We start from the raw sequence: 22,271 nt of genomic DNA, 5'->3' as shown, positions 1-22,271 counted from the left end.
TTTCTACTACCCCTGCAAGAAAAAGAAAGAAATAAAATGGCTTTTCTCATTGTCATTGCCATTTTATTATAGTGTGAGCTCTGAAATTAATACATAGTGTTTGGGGATATGTTTAAGACCTTTCTGATGATTTTCAGCTTCCAGTTTTCAACTTTTAGAATCTTAACACTTGAATGAGTAAAATAGAAATTATAGTGAAATTACATTTTATGACTAAAATAGGGTGGAAGACAGGAAGTGAACTTACGGCCAGGTCAGTGACAGGTTTTAAATGTTCCCCGCATTAACCCAAACAAAGATATCAAAAATGGCCATGAAAAGAACATCGGATGTTTACTAGTGTTACATAATCCACATGCCAGGTCATCTAATTGTATGCTTACAATGTGCAAAATATGTGTATTTTTGCTAAACGAATATGTACACAAACAGGAATCAGCTTCATGTGAGATCATGCTTTTGATTTGAAGATCTGCCCTCTCATTCATCAGTCAAGAGTCCTTTCAGTTCAAAGATGTAATTCCATGTGTAGGAGCTTCCTGTTTGTAGACTACTTTCATTTTCACATGGAAGTTTTTCATATTGTTTACTATTTTCCAGTGTTGGTCAACATAGGCCCCCATTCTGTCAGAAACATTATTGTTTCTTTTCTCCACGAAAACATGACATTAAAAATTTTTCTGAGCCATCACTGCAACCTTCATGGAATAAATATAACTAGCCAACCCGTGGCGTACCATACGCCGCATAATCAGGCCGGTTTTTTAATGATTTTTAAGCACGGGGAGAAAATTAACATTTGAAAAATCAGTAATGTAATAAATCAGCAAGAAAAGCAACATCGTAACACTGCACGGAACGAACCAACACGCAATCATCTGTGACTGAAAACTGGCGGACCGTCCTTGCGCCTTCTCCTGCCAGACGGCAGGATAGGGGTGCACGGCGCAGAGTTTGGAACGGCAGGAGAGGAGAAGGACGTCCATTCAGCTCCGTCTGTCATGCTAGTCTGCTGATTTCTCGTTCAGTATGCACTGCCCGCTCATGTGCCCACCTGCAACTCGTCACTTGAGTCGTCGTCTTTACACAGTCCAGATGTACCTGTGACTGACACAGACTTTTCAATGCTCTGTGCGGTTTTGGCCGCTTTTCTATATATAATCCACCAAGACACCTGACCACGGTAGTAGCGAGTTGGGAGGGGGGTGTGTACAAAGGGTTGGGACGCAACCAGTGGGAGCGTATGAGTCGCACTTAGTTGGAATTCCACGGTTTTCAGCCCGAATTGGGTTCAATGGCTTACCCACGCCAGGTAGACACACGCTCAATGTCATGTATAATTATTTATTGAATGCTAAACACTTTTGGAAAGACACGGTTGTCTAAAACGGGTTGGTGTGAGAATACAACAGTAAGCGAATGAAAAGATGGAACTCTGGAGGGAGCAAAATACAACACAATAGTGAACCCGCGGCATAACAAATGCCGCATAATTATTTATTGATGGTTGAACACTTCTGGAAAGACACAGTTGTCTAAAAATGGAGGGTTTGAGGATACAACAGAAAGTGAATGAAAAGATGGAAATCTAGACTTTTCATTGCTCTGTGTGGGTTTGGCTGCCTTTCTATATATAATCCACCAAGACACCCGACCACAGTAGTTGCGAGGTGGGAGGGGGGTGTGAACAAAGTGCTGGAGCATCTAAGAAGACGCATGTTTGTCGTGGATGCGAATTGCTGTATGTACCGTGTAAAACAGTTTGCTATGGTGCACGCAGTCGTGCGTCGTAACCGAAAACTCGGTTTTTAAAGACTGCTTACTTCATTGTGTTTTAACCTCAGTTGTAAAGGAATGTTTTAAGGACCCCATGGGATACCCCTCGCAAACCGTTTCACACGCTGCATATGGCGATTCACCTTCGCGAGAAACATGCCTCTATGACTAGTCAACGTAGCTCGGAGGTGCATGACATGCACATGACGTTAACCTGACCTGCACTGCATGTGGCCTCTACGACAGACGAATATAAATGACGCCATTTTTTCTGTGTCATCGCGTCCGAGTTGGTGGGTGTGGCCCTGCGAGTTGTCGTCGTATCCAATGGTCTTGGAGATGGTGGGCGTGGCTCCTTCCTGCGTGCGGCCTAGGTGTCTCACTTGTCGGCGGCTTAGTGAATCCACGCCCCTTCCGGCGTGCTTTTCATGGTCGTCTTGCTTTTCCATGGGTGTCTTGCCTTAGTGAATCATATATATAGAAGATTTTTGGGTGGAGTATTACTTTAAAACTTCTAGAGCAGCTTTTCTCAACTGTGGTTCCGTGAGAAATGGTAATGAATAGCAGTGGCAAATAATTAAAGTTGAACAGTTGAAGAAAATAATAAACCTTCTCTAAAAGGAAAAAATGAGAATTTGCGTTTGTTGTATTATCAGCCGCTAAGGTGTGCAGCAGTGCTCTCCGTGCATCACTTATCACACAGCAATTAGCGCTAGTCTCTCTTATGAGTTAACTGGTGCTGGTTAGTGTAAGTTGGTGCAAGAAAGAAACATGAGAAGTTCAGTCAGTCTCTTATCAATCCTGTGTGTTTTCAAGTGTGCAGGTATGTATTCACTCATTTAATATGAAAGGTTTGTATGTTTTTTCTCTGTCCCCATTTGTCAATGTATTTCTTTTGTTTGGTTTTATTTAGGCTCTGTTTTTAAATTACTCGAACAACAGTTTGAGTATTCAAACTTAAAAATTGGCATTTTTAAATACTGTTCGAGGTAATAAGCATGTGTTTTAAAAGTGCTTGAGCAGGCATACAAATACGATTTTCATGCACCAAATCACATCATGTTGCAGTTAGAGCACATACGAAACTTAAAATTATAAATTATTATAGAAACTACTAATAATGATATAATTATTATGTAGGAGTTCACTAGAACATGAATATTATTTCAAGAATTTCGCAAGGGCAAAAAGGTTGAGAAACGCTGCTCTAGAGAAATACAACAACAACATTTATTTATATAGCACATTTTCATACAAAAAATAGCTCAAAGTGCTTTACATAATGAAGAGTAGAAAAATAAGACACAGTAAGAAAAGAAAATAAGTCAACATTAATTAACATAGAATAAGAGTAAGGTCCAATGGCCAGGGTGGACAGAAAAAACAAAAAAAAAACTCCAGACAGCTGGAGAAAAAAATAAAAACTGTAGGGATTCCAGACCATTAGACTGCCCAGTCCCCTCTGGGCATTCTACCTAACATAAATGGATTTAGGGATTCTCACGGAAGGACTTGATGATGATGGTCACGTAGACCTCTGGCTTTTGATCTATTTTTGAGAGAGTAGGGGTCAGTACGGATTTTAGAGCCACCATGAATAGTTATTATGATGAATTGAACATACAGAGTATCAGGATTAAGTTAAAGTGAAGTTAAAATAATGTGGTTTCAGCAGTGTTTTAAAGTGCTCTACTGTATTTGCGTGGCAAATTCCTATTGGCAGGCTATTCCAGATTTTAGGTGCATAGCAGCAGAAGGCCGCCTCACCACTTCTTTTAAGTTTTGCTCTTGGAATTCTAAGGAGACACTCATTTGAGGATCTAAGGTTACGATTTGGAATATAAGGTGTAAAATGAAGTTTTGTTTTATTACCTTCTTGCACTTTAGGTGTAAAATCCTGGTGTGAATCTGCATTTGTACAACAACAATTACAAAATGCTTTACCATATAGAGTTGTGCTCATAAATTTACCAATCCTGGCTGAATTTGTGAAGTATTGGCCATTGTTTGTAAAATGTAAGTAGTAATACCAAAAGCTTTCCTTTTAATTAGTGAGTATGCTCAGGCAATTCAGTTTATTATCACATAATTGTGTGTGCCCTTTTTAATTCATAATGATAACTGAAATCACCCAAATGGGCCTGGTCAGATGTGTACATGTTCTTAAATGCTGGGGCTAATAATATACACACAAGTTGACACACACGGGTTCAAATTAAAGGTAATTAAGGGAGACTTTCCATATCTGTAACTATTTTGATTGTGATCAGTGTCTATGTATATAAATAGTCAATTTAAATTTACCCCGAGCTGCACTCACTTTGCTGCATACCAAGCCATTGGAAAAGCAAAAGAACTTGCAAGGAACTGCGAGAAAAGGTTGTTGATATACTTATATCAGTAAAAGGACATAAGAAAATATGCGTACATCTCAGTGTCTGTCAGTAATATTCAGACTCTGATTGAAAGAAAAAAAAAAAAGCGGAAAGTAAGGGGATCGATTGTTAACAAGCCACAGTCAGGAAGTACAACCAAAATTTCAGCCACAACTGCCAGGATCATTTGTTGAGTTGCCAAGAAAAACCCATAAGCCTCTTCAGCTGAGATACAGGGTTCTCTGCAAACAAGTAGTGTTGTCGTTTTATGCCAGTGCCACCAAACAGCCCACTAGCAATGTGCCAAACAGCATCTAGACAAGCCTCAAAACATCTGGAACAAAGTCCTTGGGATTGACTAGACCAAAATAGAACTTTGTGGTCACAACCTTAAACACTGTTTTTGAAGAGGCTGCAATGAGGTCCCTGACAAAAAGTATACTATCCCTACTGTGAAGCATGGAGGTGGATATCTAATGTTCCAGGGTGTGAGCTACAGCAGCACAGGTAACATAGTAAAAATTGATGACAAGATAAATGGAGCATGTTAATGGAAAATATTGTATGACAACTTGCATTCATTAGTCTGGAAGCTGGGCATCGGACACACTTGGATCTGTCAGCATGACAATTATCCAAAACACAAGGCCAAGTTGACCCTTCAGTGGCTACAGCAGAGAAAAGTGAAGGTGTTGGAGTGGCCATCACAATCTCCTGACCTGCATTTCATTGATGCACTTTGGAGAGATCTCAAACGTGCAGTTCATGTAAGGCAACCGAAGTATTTTTATTCTTTTTGCCAAGATTAATGGGCAGGTCTTCCATCTGACAAAATCAAGGGCCTCATCTAAAACTATCAGAAAAGACTACATGCCCTCATTGATGCTAAGGGGACAAACAGTAGAAAACTAAGAGTATGCAAACTTTTCAACGGGGAGCGTCTCATTATTTTCTTTATTATGTTTCATTTAATGGTATGCTATTCTGTGATGCCTTATAGTTTAACTTGGATTCCACTAAAAGCAAATGAAATGTCTTTTGCCTCATCTGTAATCTTTTCTTTAAAATATGGTACACCTCTTACAAATTCTGCCAGAGTATGTAAACTTATGAGTAAACATTTTACTGCATATGGGGAGTCCAAGTTTCCAAAAAATCTGCTGTATTGTTGTGAAGACAGGAACACTGTCCAAGCATTTATTCAAATGGGGGCTGTCAGTTAAGCACACAAGCCATTCTGCTTTAGCTCCCTTCTCAGATTAAAAGAACAGATAGCCTTCCTTCGAGAGAAGACAGGCGGTGTGTTCTTTGTTGTTTTTTTTGTTTTATTTTTTTAATTAATTGATGGTTGCAGGGCACCTTAGCACCGTACCATATCCATTATATTCAGACATTGTTTTCAGCTTTACATGTAACAGTGTATTATTTGAAACCAAGTCCATAGTAAACTAGTACAGTTTGGTTGTACATGGTGTTTGGTACATTACGTTGTTAGAGCAGAATTCTTAGATTGAATATGAAAATTGGCTTGATTTATCATATCCGTATATAGCTGTTCTAGTAGTCTTGACCTGTTGTACACTTTGTTTTCTGTTACAGGTATTAGAGAAGAAAGAAGGTCTTTTTCGAAAGCATATGATGGGAAAGAGAGTTGATTATGCTGCTCGTTCTGTAATATGTCCAGATATGTACATAGGAACAAATGAAATTGGCATACCAATGGTAAGAACATAATCAAAAAATAATTTTTGATTTAAATAGTTGCTCAAATCAGTATGTTAACTTCATTTTCATTATTTTTTCAGAGTCATTTGCATAAAATGTATGTTTGCTGATTATCAGAAGCTCCATTGTTAAAGCAAATTTGGAATGTCGGCTTTTAAAATTTTGGTATAAAGAATGTAGTCCCCCTACCCACAAGTGGATTCATGCTTTAAATATTGTTTATTCTTGCAGGTATTTGCCACAAAACTGACATATCCTCAGCCAGTTACACCTTGGAATGTGCAGGAGCTCCGACAAGCTGTGATTAATGGTCCTAACATCCACCCAGGTGCTTCTATGATAATTAATGAGGATGGATCTCGCACAGTGCTTAGTAATTCCAGTGTGGAACAGAGAGAAGCCATTGCTAGACAGCTGCTCACTCCTTCCATTGGGCAGCACAAAATGGCAATGAAAGTTGTAAGTCCAAATTGCTTTAATTTCTTGCAGTTTGTTTTTCAGAAAAATTAAACTTTAAGCAAATTTGTCTTCAGTTTCACTGGGTTTCACTTCACTCACATTTCAGCATCACAGTTTTATTTAATGCTGACTGTACTGCCTTTTAGACACTGATTTATTGGTCAGCCTCTACAGACCCTCTTCCTTCAAAACTCTTACTATACCTGTGCCTTTTAAGTGACAACTGTTACCTTGGATTCTTTGCCTAAGAAGTTAACATTGAAGTTGTGTACTGTGTGTATCCAATATCATACAGTTGAGGCCTAAAGTAAAAGCTTTCACGTTAGAGAAGACCTGATCTTCCCAAATTAGATTTTTTTCTAAAGCTTAGCTGCATTTAGACACACCCTTTAGATATATCTTTCTTGAGCAATTGTAGTCACTTAAGAAAAAAATGATTTAATGTCAAGAATACAGATTGATTGATGTTTCTGTGCATTTACGAGGACTAAATACCATGTATCCATTGCCATATACCCTTGTAACACAACCTATAAGATAACCTACAGCATCCTTTTGTAAGCTTCTTCAGGTATGATAAAAATCTACACATTTAGAATACTCCTTTGGTTTATCTATCCAAGGATAGCCAAGGAACAGAAGGGAAACATGAGCTTCCCATTGGGGAATTTTAAGTGAACTCCCTCTCAGCTGGTAGCCCCAAGATAACTTTATTACCTGAATGAGCCATGTTGTGATGTAATGCTGACCTCTGATCTCAATTCTTTATGCAAATAAAATAAATAATAACCTGGTTAGATCCTACTGTCATTTCTGTGGTCATTATAAGAGATATACTTAACTCTTTGAGGGCTGAATATTTTTTCCAAAAAACATAGTTTCTGAAAAGCAATGATTTCACAGAGAAATCATCATAAAACATCTGCTGCTGCATTATGCGGCTGCCAATTTGCCAAGAATATGCGGCAGGCTTGCTGCCAGGCTGTCTTCGCTTGGCCGGGACGGCAGCCTCTGCAGCGGTCACAGTCGCAGTGCATTGCAGTTTGGTTTCTACCTCTTATCATTATCAAGTGGCAGTCCTCCTGACGAACATTGACGTAGGCGTGTCAGCTACATGAACCTGTTCGGCACCATGATTAGCTGGGGACCAGTCAGCTTAAGCTGGAACCTCGCATTCATTTTCAATCTCTTGCATCAAAATCAGAGTCCGACAAGTCATAGTCCAGTTTAGAGATAATAGGCAAAACTTTGTCCATGGAGTATTTTGCTTTACGCATTTGCTTTGATCTCTCGCCATTATGTCAGTGCCATTTTTGCTCTTGTTTGCACCTTACTACTCACACAAGCTTACAAAATCTCTGTTTAAACCAATTAAGCTAACTTTCCTTCTAGCAACAAGAGTCTAACTAAAACATAACAGTTGGTTTTGTCAGTTTACAGTTGATGACCATCATCAACTCCTCTTTTTTGACAAAAGTCGACATCAGCCCTGAAAGAGTTAAACAAATTTGTGGTAATTAACCTTAGTGTGAAATAGGCAGTAACAGCAAACTTCTGTTTCTCTCAAAATGTTCAAATGAATAAAATGAGGCAGCAAGATGATGCATCACAAGCGGTGTTATGTTTGAGCCCGATTATTTTTAAATTCCTTTTCTTTCATTTTTGATTCTTTATTATCATTTAGGTTAATATTGTTAATTATGATTATTCTTTATACAATTATGTAATTTTGTCAGTTTTATTTATTTAGTTTCTGTGTGTTAGAGTTTGCTCATTGCATTTTGTGGGTGGTTTCAACAGAGCTGGGGTTTCCTGTCCATCTCCCTTTAGGTACTCCCCCCTGCCCTATAAAGGCTAAGGAGGCAGGCAGTTAAATGCAATATATGCAAGAAGTTATGTGCGCTGGGTGTTGGCAAGTTCTCTTGTACTTTTTTATTGTTATTATTGGATTTCTGAATTTTTGTGCTTGTTGCTCTGTTTTTTCATCACTCTTTTTTGATTATGTATTGGATTTCTGTTGCTGGATTGCTCTTTTTAAACTCTTTTTGTGCCATTCTGCTCTTTGAGCTTTCTTTTGTTACTATAACCAGAGCATTTTGAAAATCATTTATAACATTCATTGTTCCTGTTTTTAATCTCAAAGAAAGGGTTTAAGTCATTTCCTAATGGGGATTTTTGGTATATTTGCAGCATTTAAAAGTGCACTTTGACCCTGGCATAGGTCGAAGCTAGCAGGTCTTAGTGGGTCTAAGACTGCCTTTGTGTGTACCCACTCTGGGCAGACTGGTTGAGATTCTGGCCAGCATTTTGGAGGACTTTACACCACTTTGGCCATTTCTAGTATCAGTACAGGTGGCGAATCAGAAAGTCACCATAACACATGAATGCAACAGTATAGCATAAGTCTTCTTTCCAGATACAAATTTTCAGAGGAATCTGAAAAATGTAATCTTTTGTTAGATGGAAAAAATATTCTTTTTTTAGAAAATGTGAATTTTTCAGAGTCTCTCTCCCTATCTTATATGCAAAACAGTAAAACCACATGAACCAAATCGCTCAAAGAATATGTAATGCTTGGAGCATTTCTCGTCATATCCATCTTCATAGACTTCTACCGTGAGGCTTCACAACCATTATATTGACCTCAACCAAAGAAGTTGATTCTAGTCATTTGAGGATTATTTAGGAACTGCCCTGTATTGCCATGTAGATCTCATCATAGAGCCATCATCGACTTTTCAGTGAGTACTACTTAAGTATCTCCCGCTCCTGGTGCTAGTTCTGTGAGAAACATAATGAAAATATTTTTTAGATTACTCATGGGTTTGACTTTGCTTTTTGACCATTTGTCTTACCATAAAGGTAAAACCTCTGACAACCTAATTCTGAAAATACCTTTATCATGCCTGTCCATCCATCAGTTTCTCATTGCTATTACTGTGGAGTGCTTTCTGTCTTAAAACAAGTGAGTTGCAGGGCATGCAAATCTGAAATAAATAATATCAAAGTTTTAAGGGTGGCTACAGACCACAAGTCTGAATGTCTTAAATTTACACAGTGGTCAAATTTGATAACTGTATTTATTTAGATCCCCTGTTCAATGGGTTCTGCATCAGTGGCCCTAGGATTGGAAAATGTGATTATGTTGTTGTGTGCCTTAAAGGTAATTGATTTGTGTATGACCTTGTATGTTACCTGTGTAGACTAAGTAATCCCACTTCTTTAAGTGCCTTTCCCATAAGCAAACGGAAAGGTAGGACATTAGGAAGTCATGTCCTGTGCTCTGTTTGCTTAGCGATGGCTGGGTGCAAAGTGTGCAAGTGAATGAGCAAGCAAATGTCTGAAAATCTATAGCTTTATCCAAGGGAGTTGAATACTTGCTATCTATTTTGTTTAGGTAGTAGAGCATTAACAAGCTTTTAGGATAAGAGGCACAGCAACTATTTAGTAATAAGTTGTTTATATTTTCAAAAACATGGTGCAGTCTGAAAAATATGTAATAAATTTTACTGGTATCTTAACAGTATGGATTTTTAGCCATACTGCCCATTCCTAAGGGCTGCTTGTTTTGCCAAATTTTATCAATCTGTCCATGCAGTACTTCTCTAATAATAACACTTTTTGTTACATTTATTCTGTGTAAAAGCATGAAGCTAAGTGAAAGTGTTTTTGCCAGGTTTTGCTTGGAGTAAAAACAATGTGCTGGGTTCTTATTTTTTTGGAAAACCCATTTGCAAGTTTTACTTGGATAACAGATCCTGGAAAAATACCTTTTTGCAAGGGAAAAATATATTTTTGGTTCGTCTAAATGTCCATAGTCCTTTAATGTTAACTGATAGACAGATTTATTTATTTTTTCCCCCATCTAAATAGGTGAACCGGCACATTAAAAATGGAGATGTTTTGTTGCTGAATCGACAACCAACTTTGCATAGGCCTTCTATTCAAGCTCACCGTGCCCGTATCCTGCCAGGGGAAAAAGTGTTGAGATTGCATTATGCCAACTGCAAAGCTTACAATGCAGATTTTGATGGGGATGAAATGAATGCACATTTCCCTCAAAATGAACTCGGAAGAGCGGAAGCCTATATGTTGGCAAGTACTGATGAGCAATATTTGGTACCCAAGGTAACTAAATTAAATATATATGATTTTTGTACACTGGAACAATGTAAATAATATGCAGAATTAAGTAAATGGGTAAAATTAAATTATATGAGTGCATTATTTGACCAAATGTTGACATTTTTTGTTTTCTCCTTCCTTAATTGTGATGGTTGCTTTGTTGTAATGGACAGGTCAGTGCATTTCTCTCTAAATGTGTTTCTTTATTTTGTGACTTTTTTGTTTTTTAAGCAGTCAGTAATTTGTAACATTTCCCAGTTGCCACCACCACCACCCCCTCACCCCATCCCCACAGATTCTACAGGTACACATATGCATGACCTATTCAAGAAAACAATGTGTCCTAAAAGTATGCTGTCAATTAAATCAACTTCAGACAACTTAAAATTTTATAAACTCAAGCTCCAATTCAACAGAGGTACAGTTCAAACTAGGATGGTTTTTAAATTAAATGTGAATCTGGAGGGATGAAGGGCATATGCCTGATTCTTGTACCAATATTGTTAAACCTGTCTTACTGCTTTACTAAATCATTGCTCAAGGATTCAGATACTGAGATACAGACAGATAAACAGTGGAATAAATCTGTGACTCTTATGACTGATATGCATTATGGTCGTGTCATATTATAAATAAAATGTGATCCAATACTTTTACTGTCTGCAGTGGAAGCTATTCTCCAAATATTGGGTAAATTATCATTTAGATTTATCTTCATCACCCATATTTATTCAGATATTTAGAATAATAGTTTTCAGTTTCTCATCATGTGACCGTTTAATTATGGTAATTTAAAGTGAGTGAAAATTATCACATAATGTAGTGTTTAGTGGCGAGAAATGTTTTTTATCAGACTTGGACCAAGAGTGCTTACCTGTTCAATTATATTAATTTATTAATTGAAACCAGTGAAATACAAAAAAAACATCATTGGTAAAAGGGAGAGGTGTTAATGTGTGTCAAGAAGACATAAAATGTTTTCTTCCAGAGAAGTAGAACTAAAAGCCTACAGGTAGTACACTTGCAAGGTCTAAATAATTCCATGCATGAGATAAGTAAACAAGATATTTAAAGGTATGAAAAACAGATGAAAGGTAATGTAGCATAAGAAGTAAGTAGTTAACATTATTGGCAGCCAAGAAAAGGGCACCAATAACAGGGAAATTGAAATGTGGAGAGTATTAAGAATTTTAAGCAGTATGCTATTGTTTTAATACAGTAGAACAACAATTATCCGAGGTAATATGGACCAATGCTACCTAGGACAACTGAAAACTTAGATATAGCAGATGGGCGTGGTCATTCTGGATGAAATATTACGTATACTACTTTTTATCAGTATGCTGCTGCTGGAATATGTGAATTTCCCCTTGGAATTAGTAAAGTGTCTGTCTGTCTGTTTGATTTTTCCAGTTTATTTTATACAGTATCACTTTTAAACCTCTTTTCATACCTTAGTGAGTTTAACATTCTTCGCTTCTTTGTCACAATGTTCTGCAGTCGCCTTAGCATCAAAGTGTAATCAGGTGTGGTGTCTTCCTGCTGTTTGATATAGAAAATCACTGTTTCAAAGGCATTTAGACTGCCTGTATGTGCAATCTTTTGTGGATTTTCTGTGCGGATCTCATTGTCATATAAACACAAATATCCTAAACAGTAGCGCATGTGTATATGGTCAGTGTTATATTCATTAATTAAAAATAAAACGAAGTATGTAGTTAATGGAAAAAATAATCAGGTCATTAACTAAAATACAAATTTAAAAAATTCTGAGAAATAGAACTAAATGAAAACAAGAAAAGAAAAACAATATTTTTTTTAGTTTTAGTTTTCGCCACACTAGTCTTTGGTTGCACTTTTCACTAAACAACAATAAAAAGGCACTTAAATTCAAACATTTCACACATATACCTTGGAAGATAAAACTAAACAGTTTGAAAATTAGAGCCTGGGTGGACTTTTATAGATTGAATAACCAACCCCCATCCCCGCTTCATATTCAGTCAGCATTTAGACTGGAAAAAATGTTATCTTTATATGGCAAAGAAGGTTGGAATTTCAGCAATTTAGCCTTATTTTGTACATATATTACTTATGGTATCTTTGCAGTGACAGATTAAGCAGAATCCTAAAACCCTTTTGCACTCGCAAATGGTTCAAGTTAGAATTACCAACATATGAAATGAAAACTGTAGTACATGTTACACATACTGTATATGTTTAGTTTCAGGTTACTTATGCTGTTGTTTCCACGTAGATGTTGTGGTGTCATAGAGCTAGAGCGATAGAAAATGGATGTACTGCAGCGATCTTAATATATTTAGAATGCCACAGCATTGTAGAGTTTTTAATAAGGAATCAATGGTGCTGTACTTTGGGAGCTTGTCAGTACTTTTAATTCTGAAGTACACCATCCCACTCAATTTATTTTAATAAGAGTAAAGTACCAAATTTATTCTATTGAAATAAACTCTGGCATTGGATCGGTGGGCAGCAAACTTTCTTTGTCTAGCATTACCATGTTTAACATACAGCTCATCAGAGGTTATGCGCTAGAACTATCCGATTCATTGCAGACTGAAACCTTAATGCCATGCAAAAACGTAGGGTGGGATATCTGGGGCATGAACACAAACTTGCATCTCTAACTTAGACAACTCTGTCTGATGTGTTTACTTTGCAGCGCAGTGGAGGCCATGCTGGGTTTGTTAGAAGCAGGAAATAAAAATAAAATGTTTGCTGTTCAGTACAGATCTATCTTAATCTAAATCAGAACTTTGATTTTCAAATATTTCTTAAAGTTTGATTTGTAGGTTGTATCCTGTATTATTAATGACATCTTTGCTTTTATTTCTGTATTGTTTCTTTGACTATTCATGAAGCAATTTGAACATTGGAATGCTGCTGTATAAATGAAATGTATTATTATTAGTAATAGCATTATTACATAGCATCATAAGCTCAGGCGTCATGTTCTGCCTATGTATATGCGGACTGAGTGTATTTAACTTCAGATATTGCAGGATATTCAAAGTATGTCATTAAGCACTCTTATGTTGCCAAAATCAGTTTATTCCTACATGTATTGTTAAATTACATCCTCCCAGTTTAGGCTTACAGTTGGCACCTTGCTGCTTATTAAGAAAATTGACTGAGATGTGGCTGTAACAGATGTTCAGTGTTAAGAGTATTATTATGATAACAGTTCAAGTAGCAACTTCAATAGCATTTTTAAAAAATTAACAAAATAAGAATTCCATGGGGGGAAAAGCTCAGTTTGGAAATAGGCAGATGACATATTGTCAGCATCAGGAGATATCAAAAGTAAATACAACTTTGCTTACTGTGATATATTCAGATAGTCGTTGACTTACGACCTATGCGTCTTATGACCATTCAACTTACGACTGCCACGGCATCTCAAAGACAAATACAGTTTTCTCCACGCTAACTCTGTATGCCATAACTCATTCACCTCGAACTTGGTTTATTACTTGCATTGGCTGTGATTATGTTCAATAAAATTTGTTTTACAATTATAGGAAAAAAGCAAGGAATGTGGAAGGAAAGAAGGTGAATGCGTTTAAGTTATCCCATTGTAACTGGTGTTCGCTGCAAGCACTTTACTGTTGCGATCTGGCTTTGAATCTGGTTAACCCCTGAAGCTTCTGCTTTGTGATTCACAGTGTGTTGCTTCGTCCAAACTGCCATGAAGGTGTAATGAAACCACACTGAACTCCTTCATCTGTTAATGTTTATTGTTAACAGGCTGAAACGCTAAAGCAGAAAACATATAGGTGGCCAAACTCTCCTGGGACATTTCTTCCTCTCACAGTTTAGGTAATGAAAACTGGGAGAGGTGAACACTGATGATTTAACATAATACAGACAAAGAAAGGATTTGTGAAGCTGTTCAAAGTTTGGAACCCATGCAATAGTAATAGCAAAGCAATACAATAAAGAAATAATTTACAAAAAAAATTAGAATATATATACAATGTGCTGAGAATTATGATAAAAAAGGGATATAAAACACACAATGTGATTTAAGGGACTGCTAGTAATATACATATAGTAAGGTTTAAATATGTGTACCCATCCATCTTAAATCCAGATTGACTTAAGACCAGTCCATCTCAACCAAATGTGGTTATAAGTTGACAGGTACAGTATCTGTATTGTACTTGTGTTATGAAGCTGGTCAGTGTCTGTTTTCCGTATGTAAACTTTATTTCGGTTGTAAATCTATATTTTGCAGGACGGTACACCTTTAGCAGGCTTGATTCAGGATCACATGATTTCAGGGACCAGCATGACAATTCGAGGATGCTTCTTCACTAGAGATCAGTACATGGAACTGGTATACAGAGGACTAATTGACAAAAGGGGGAGAGTAAAGACATTCCCACCTGCTATTATGAAACCCTTTCCCATGTGGACAGGTAAACAGGTATGTAAGTAGATTTGAAGTTCTTTGTCAGTAACAAAAATTTGTAGTTTTATTAATTTAGGTTGTCGAGTAGTTGCAATTATGGCATATTTCAGCTCCTCACATAAGGCATATAAAGATGCACATGGTGTTTCATGGTGCATTCACATGGTATTTCACATATTTGTGTGTGTGCAATGAATAATGAAGAGGACAAGTTATCCTACTGTATTTTAAAGATTATAGTATAATTTTTTTCTCTGTGATTTAATTTACAAAATATAAACTTTTTTAAATTAACAAATTAATTTTACCCAAACCAAAGTTTCTCTGATTTCAGAGTTTCAGGTGTTGAGGGGTTTCTTTGGAAGCTGAAGCAGGTTTTTAGACTAGTGAGCAAGGGCTTGGGCTTAAAACATGTAACTATACATGTTGAGGCTGTATCATCAGGTGCTAGACCCAGAGGTCTGGAATCTTAAGAGCCCAAAAGTGATCATTTCTCTCCTGATCTCTCACACCTATTGCCTGGGAAGGGAGACGAATGACTTGGAATACCAAAGCAACCCAACAAGCCACACCATCGCCAAACTCTGTATTCAACCCCCTTCATGTGGCTTGGCTCTAGACTAAGGCCAGAATCCTTAGATTATGAAGCAATTTAATAAGCTGTTAATAATGCTAAAACCAGTTTCAATTATTTTTAGTAAGGTGTGCTTGTGTAGCTTGTTATTTTTGTAAATTTTGCAAATTTAATGAGTAATGCATTGACCCTACAAATGATAATTGGTAAAATTCAGTATTTTAAGGAAATACCTCAGTGTTGTACATCTGTCTTAATAGCATATATCAGAAAACACATAATTGATAGACCAAAGCTAGATCATTGTCCACAGATCAATGACTGCATTTAACTATTATGTATTTTGAAGATTTGAAACTATAGAAATAACATCTGTACATTTTACAGTATTTACCACACCATCTTTAGCAATAATTTCGCTTGGAATAAAATAAGGCATGAAAGAAATGCGGGCAGCATCAGTACAATACTCTAGGTGGAACAACAGTAATTTACAGTCCTATTTTAATCACTCTCAACTTCTAATCTAATGACTTGCTTAAATATTCAAAATAAACACATTATTTTCTGGAGTTGTGTTACAGGATATAGAATTTAGGATTGGTCAATGCAAACCTTAATGGAAAAATATTGTTAAAGCATTTTTAAATGTTAGACATTTTGGTTCTAACCCTGTTGTTTCATGTTACAAGTATACTGTTCCATTGCAACTCCTGGAATCGTTGCCAAGCAGTCTGCTACTTGGTCTGTGAAAGGCAACTTTGATGATTAAAGAATCCTCTCCCAAAAGATGCGCTTTGTCCTTCATGCTCCAAAGATGATATTTTTCCAATTGCTATGATAAATTTTAGCTTTACTGCGGTACTATCAAAGTGGATAGGCTATATTGTTGGCAAGATCTCTTGGATGATATTTTCTGAAAGTAGGAAATAATTGGTTACAGTTTTTTAGGTTTGCAGTAACTGCTTTTGTTGCTCATCTGCAGTAACATTTTGCAGGTTGTTTCCACTCTCCTTATAAATGTAATTCCTGAAAACCATATTGCACTCAATCTCTCTGGAAAAGCAAAAATTCCCTTGAAGGCCTGGGTCAGGGACCAGTCTCGCCCTGTTATTGACTATGACTCTGAATTCATGAGTGAGACAAAGGTAAAATCATTTTTATTTCTTTTTTGTGGATGCATGTGATGCATATCTGTTGTTGGGAATTAGTATTATTGTAAAGGAAATTTTAAGCATTAAGCAACATATATCATAAGCATACATATAATATTGCAGTTTCTTGATTGGTAGCATGTTTTTATTTTATTTTTTAAACCCCATGTTAGGTGATAATTCGAGGAGGAGAGCTGTTATGTGGTGTTTTAGATAAGGCTCACTATGGAAGCTCACCTTATGGACTTATTCACTGCTGTTATGAGCTGTATGGTGGTGAAACAAGTGGCAAGCTTCTAACCTGTCTGGCTCGTCTTTTCACTGCATACCTACAACTGTACAAAGGTTTTACAATGGGTATGATATGTTTAACTTTGATTTTTTTTTTTTTTTAACGGAGCTCAAATGTAATATTTTTTGTATTTCACCTTCAATGTTGATCGCCATACTTTACACAGTTACATTTCCTTTACAATTTAAGAACTGGAGAAGAGGCAAGAAGGCATCCTCTCTGATTTGCATAATGAACAATAGAAGAGATTTAATGTTTGAATTTGTGTTTTGAAGTTACAAATAGATTCCTGATTAATTTTAATTCAAAGGTCAGCATGGTGACATGTTAGTGGCATTGCTGTCTTGCAGTAAGAAGTCTTTTCTTTGTGAAGTTTGTATGTTCCGAGTCTGTGTGGTTTTTCCTTCAGATGCCCCAGTTTCCTCCCATAGTGCAAAGAAATGCAGGTTAGGTAGATTAGTGATGCTGTATTGGCCCTAGTGTGCTTGCACGCCTGTGTGTGTTTTTACCCTGCAATGTACTGGCACCTTGTCCAGAAATTGTTCCTGCCTGGTGCCCTATGCTGGCTGGGATAGGCTCCAGCCCCTAATCAGAGGGCTTAGAAAATAGTTAGGTATGGTTTTTATTTCTGGGTACTCTAGTTTTCCTTTTATATGTTAGTAAGTCTAAGTTGAGCCCTTTATGAGTGCAAGAGGGTTTTGGTTTGTGATGAATTGGTACCACATCTGTTATGACCCGCTGCTGCAGGAGATGGGTTCCAGCCTCTATCAACCATGAGCTGGATTAAGTGATTTAAGCTGAATAAGTGATTAAGTGATTCAGCCTAGCTGAATATTGTTGCTGACCTTGTCCATCCCTTTATGAATGCAATGTACCCATCTTCTGATGACAACCTCCCGCAGGATAATGCACTATGTCACAAAGCTCAAATCATCTCAAACTGGTTTCTTGAACATGACTTTTGGTTCACTGTACTCAAATGGCCTCCACAGTCACCAAATATCAATCCATATAGAGCACCTTTTGGATGTGGTGGAACGGGAGATTCACATCATGGATGTGTAGCAGACAAATCTACAGCAACTAATTGATGCTATCATGTCAACATGGGCCAGAATCCCTGAGGATTGTTTCCAGCACCTTGCTGAATCTGTGCCACAAAGAATTATGGTAGTTCTGAAGGCAAAAGGGGGTCCAACTTGGTACTAGCAAGGTGTACCTAATAAAGTGACCAGTGAGTGCATATGTGGTTCAGCCAGTTATTAAATGTCAGAAGGCAGTTATATTTTCAGACACTACCAGTTGGTGCTGGATAACTTTGTTCATTTAATAAATAAGTAAAAAATAAATATTCCTTAGGGAATCCTTTACCCATTCCTATCATTAAATTTCATTGTAGGCCTAAAAAAATAAATCAGCGTATAGAAATACTAATGAGATAATGGGGAAGGAGGCATATAGGAATTCACACCATTTTCTGCAGCAGTCAGCATACCAATGCAAATTCCATTTTATTTTTATAATAACTTCCACAGCAAACTGGGAAATGTCCACTGGTGAAGCTGCTCAACATATATTTTACATTCAACTTTTGAGTTCGATGGAAGTTATTGCAGAATGTTTCAGTACCTACTAACTTTATTATGGTACAATAAAAAAAAGATTGGTGGGGAGGACAAGGATAATGTAAGAAAGAATCTCAAGTATGAGCAAGCACAGTGAATGGTAGATGGCCCCGTGCAGGAATAAGAATAATGACTCTCCAGGGATGTGTTACATCCGCTGAGCATTTCAGAGGAGTGGAGTGCGACAGAGTGTTCCCGTGGGTCCTGTTGGACCACAGATTGGTGGCAGGACCATGGAGCCTGGATTAAAGACCTGGGAAGGGTGAGATGGATAGAAAGTGGAGAAAAACTCGCTGGACTGGTAGGAGATTAGGAACCCAATGTCTGATTGTTTTAGACTTGGATTTTAACTTTATTGTTGTGTGTGTGTGTGTGTGTGTGTTTTTTTTATCCTCCCAAATGCACAAGTTTTATTGGACTACTAATTTGGAAAAAAGCATCACATTTTATTTGATTTTGAACCCGGTTTGAAATAAAAAGCACTAATTTGTACCTGCTTTTTTTGTTCACATTGCCCAGTCCATCCTTAGTTTATATCTATCTATGTCCAGGTTTAAGGTTAGTATGCCAGCTGTGGGTAACCCAGGCATCACACTTACAGGTTACATGTTAATCTGCAGATGATTAACCACCAGTATGCTTTCTCAATTTCCTTTTTTCATATAATCTCTAATTAAAACTTGTCCTTATTTCTATTATGCTTGTTTTTTTGCAAAAAAATTTATTGGTTAAAACTGTATTTTAATACTTTTTATTCTGAAGGTGTCGAAGACATTCTGGTGAAAAAGAGAGCTAATTCAAAAAGAGAGAAGATCATTGCTGATTCTACAAAATGTGGTAACAGGGTAAAATGCTGATGATTATAATTTTGTATGAAGTGATCCAAGTACACAAGTGTGCTACATGATGTGCACTGCTTTTCACCTGTATTATTATGAAATTACATGTACAAAATGTAATGTCTTGTTTCTTTTTATTTGGGATGTTTCAGCAGAACAGTTACATTAGGATATAGTATAAGAAGGATTTTTTTTTATTTTCTGTCAAATTTGGAGACAAAAAGCTTTTTTTAAGGTCAATAGTTTATTTTTATTTGTGTTTTTTAAGGATTACTCCAACCAAAAATATTTTCTTTTATTTGTTACTTACTGTGGCATAAACTTTCCCAGGGAGGCTGAGGAGTGTGTTTCCCAATAGCTAGAGCACATGCTACTGTATCTGTTTTAAATAAAGGGGACCACCACCCTAGTCAGCCACTCCAGGGGCACTGCTCCTTACAACCATGCAACACTGAAAAGGCATGTCGGTCACGAACCCGCAGTGTCCAGAACCTTCAGTATTTCTGGGCGCATCTCATCCACCCCTGAAGAATTGCAAATATGGAGGGGATTAACAATCTCAGTACTGGAAAGGAGACTCAGCCCAGTCGTGAAAACTCAGATTCAGGAGGATCCATGTGGGTTTTGTCTGAACTGTGGTACAGTTGACTAGCTTTCTGCCATCATGAGAATTCTAAAGGATTCACGGGAGTAAGGCCAATTGGTCTACATGTGTTTGTGGATTTAAGGAGTCTGACTGTGTTACTGGGTACTGTTCAGCCCACATACTCAGAAAAGCATCAGCACCATTCTCAGGGCTGTGCTTTGTCTCCTGTCCTGTTTGTAACTTTCTTGGGCAGGATATCAAACCGCAGCTGAGAAAGGGAGGTCTCTGGTTCAGTGGCTTTAGAATTGCATTACTGCATTTTATACAGTCTGGCCATGTTAGCTTCATTTAAGTGTGAAATCCAGCCATAATCGGGATAGATTGAGACCAAGTGTTAAGTGGCAGGGATGAGGATCAGCACATCCAAATCTGAGACCCAAGATTCTCATAAGGAAAAAACGTGGATTGTACTGTCTAAGTGGTATGGCGACTTACTACCTGAAGCGGAAGAGTTGAACTATTTTGGGATCTTGTTCACAAGGGAGGGGAAAAGGGGTGATGTGATCAGCAGATGACTTGCATGGCAAGCACAGTCATGTGGTCTCTATACTGTTCTTTAGTGATTAAGAAGGAGCTAAGCAAGAAAGCAAATCTATGTCCCTACCCTCTCCAATGGTCATGAGCTTTGGATAATGACTGAAAGGATGAGGTTATGTTTAAAAGTGGTTGAAATGAGCTTTCTCTTCAGGTTGGTTAGGCTCTCCTTAGAGAAAGGGTGAGAGAAGCAGACATATGGGAGAGACTAGGAGAGCCGCTGATTCTCAGCATTGAGATGAACCAATTGATGAGACTTAGGCAAGTGGAGATTTTACAGGCACGGCCAGCTTGGAATAGACCCCGGGGAAGACCCAGCTAAATAGCCTAGAAACTCTCTGGGATTCCAAAACATGAGTTGGAAAGTGTAGCTGTGGAAATTGACATATAGTCCTCGCTGCTAAGACTGTTGTCTCCCGCAACCCAGTCTGGATAAGCAATGGAAGATGAATGAATAAATTAATGTTATTTACTCTCTGTTGTTTGTAGTGATGGCCAAAAAAACTTAATCTCCTCTTGTTTTCACTGAGATGATAAATTTCCCTTTATACAATGGAACCACAGTGAGGAACCACAAACTATATGAAAACATCCATGAATGAAATCTCATTACTTGTGTCACATAATCCATGTCAGGTGTCCAGTCATATGCTCACAGTGTTCTAAGCACATGTATTTTGGCCAGGATAATTTTAAATAAACCATTTCTGGAAAGTCATATTGTGCATGAAAGTGGAACATGTTGGAAGAAGAACGAGCTATTGATAAAAGACCCACCTCTAACCAGTAATAGCGTATTTATTGGCTTCAAAGGCCTTTTCACATGATAACGACATTGCAGAGCTTTCTTTGAGAGAGGTGTACATTTAAGATTAAATGTTAAAGAAAAGCAGATTAAAACATTAGGTGCCAAGTATGCCTTATATGTGTGCATATCTGAGATGCAAAAGGACAACTCACTCGTGTTGTTTTATAAACTACCATTGAAAGACTCCAAATTACTGTAGTTATGGCTTACTACTATGAGTGACAAGTATTTTTCTTTGGTGTATCATGCCAATGGTAGTGGAACACTTTGGCAAAATGCTAATTTTAGAATGGTCCTCTGGAGTGTACTACAAGGGTCTTTACTAGCTGAAATCATCGTATCCTGTGGCTCGTTAATACTTTCCTGCCATTTTAATATGCTTATTTTAAAATAGATTATGGGTGTATTAATTTGTTACTGTTTACACTTGAGACTATTCAAAGTTTTATTTTAATTGCGGTAGCAGTGCATTTTCCTTTTGGGATCAATCAAGCATCTTTCTGTCTCTCTCACCCCTCCCCATCTATCAATCTATTTTTACACAGTTATATATTATAGTGAACTTTATAATGCAATCAACAACAAAACTAAAAAACAGATGGATTAAACAATGCACTGATTATCTTAATTGCCTCTCATTTTTCTAGGCCCTTAGAGCAGCATTTAATCTCTCTGACTGTACTTCTGTAATTGAGGCAAGAGATAAATGGGAAGATGCCCACCTTAGTAAAGACCAGCGAGACTTCAACATGGTGGACTTAAAATTCAAAGAAGAAGTTAACCAAGTCAGCAACAACATCAATAAGGTTAGTCTGCTCTAGGTAAAGTTTTGTAAAATACAATTTAAGGGCCCATCCAAAAACTATCAAGTATGTAAGATAGGTGTTGCTGAAGCTTATGTCAC

The 22,271-nt window shown here is 37.3% G+C and overlaps 1 protein-coding gene across 2 annotated transcripts in view; it reads left to right on the top strand.

Annotated features, from left to right (window-relative positions):
* The window catches only part of polr1a (RNA polymerase I subunit A), a 105,201-nt gene that overhangs the window by 29,761 nt on the left and 53,169 nt on the right, over positions 1-22,271 (top strand). For both annotated transcript variants that reach the window (XM_039751787.1, XM_039751786.1), the window contains exons 11-18: positions 5,751-5,873; positions 6,108-6,335; positions 10,209-10,463; positions 14,719-14,910; positions 16,468-16,617; positions 16,797-16,980; positions 19,303-19,385; positions 22,015-22,173. In XM_039751787.1, coding sequence (XP_039607721.1) covers positions 5,751-5,873; positions 6,108-6,335; positions 10,209-10,463; positions 14,719-14,910; positions 16,468-16,617; positions 16,797-16,980; positions 19,303-19,385; positions 22,015-22,173 — 1,374 coding nt within the window. The remainder of the gene's footprint in view (positions 1-5,750; positions 5,874-6,107; positions 6,336-10,208; positions 10,464-14,718; positions 14,911-16,467; positions 16,618-16,796; positions 16,981-19,302; positions 19,386-22,014; positions 22,174-22,271) is intronic.

This window comes from Polypterus senegalus, chromosome 4 (genome assembly GCF_016835505.1).
Source record: "Polypterus senegalus isolate Bchr_013 chromosome 4, ASM1683550v1, whole genome shotgun sequence".
Taxonomy (NCBI): domain Eukaryota; kingdom Metazoa; phylum Chordata; class Cladistia; order Polypteriformes; family Polypteridae; genus Polypterus; species Polypterus senegalus.
Note: the sequence above shows the minus strand (reverse complement) of the source record. Positions and strands in the feature narration are given on the sequence as shown.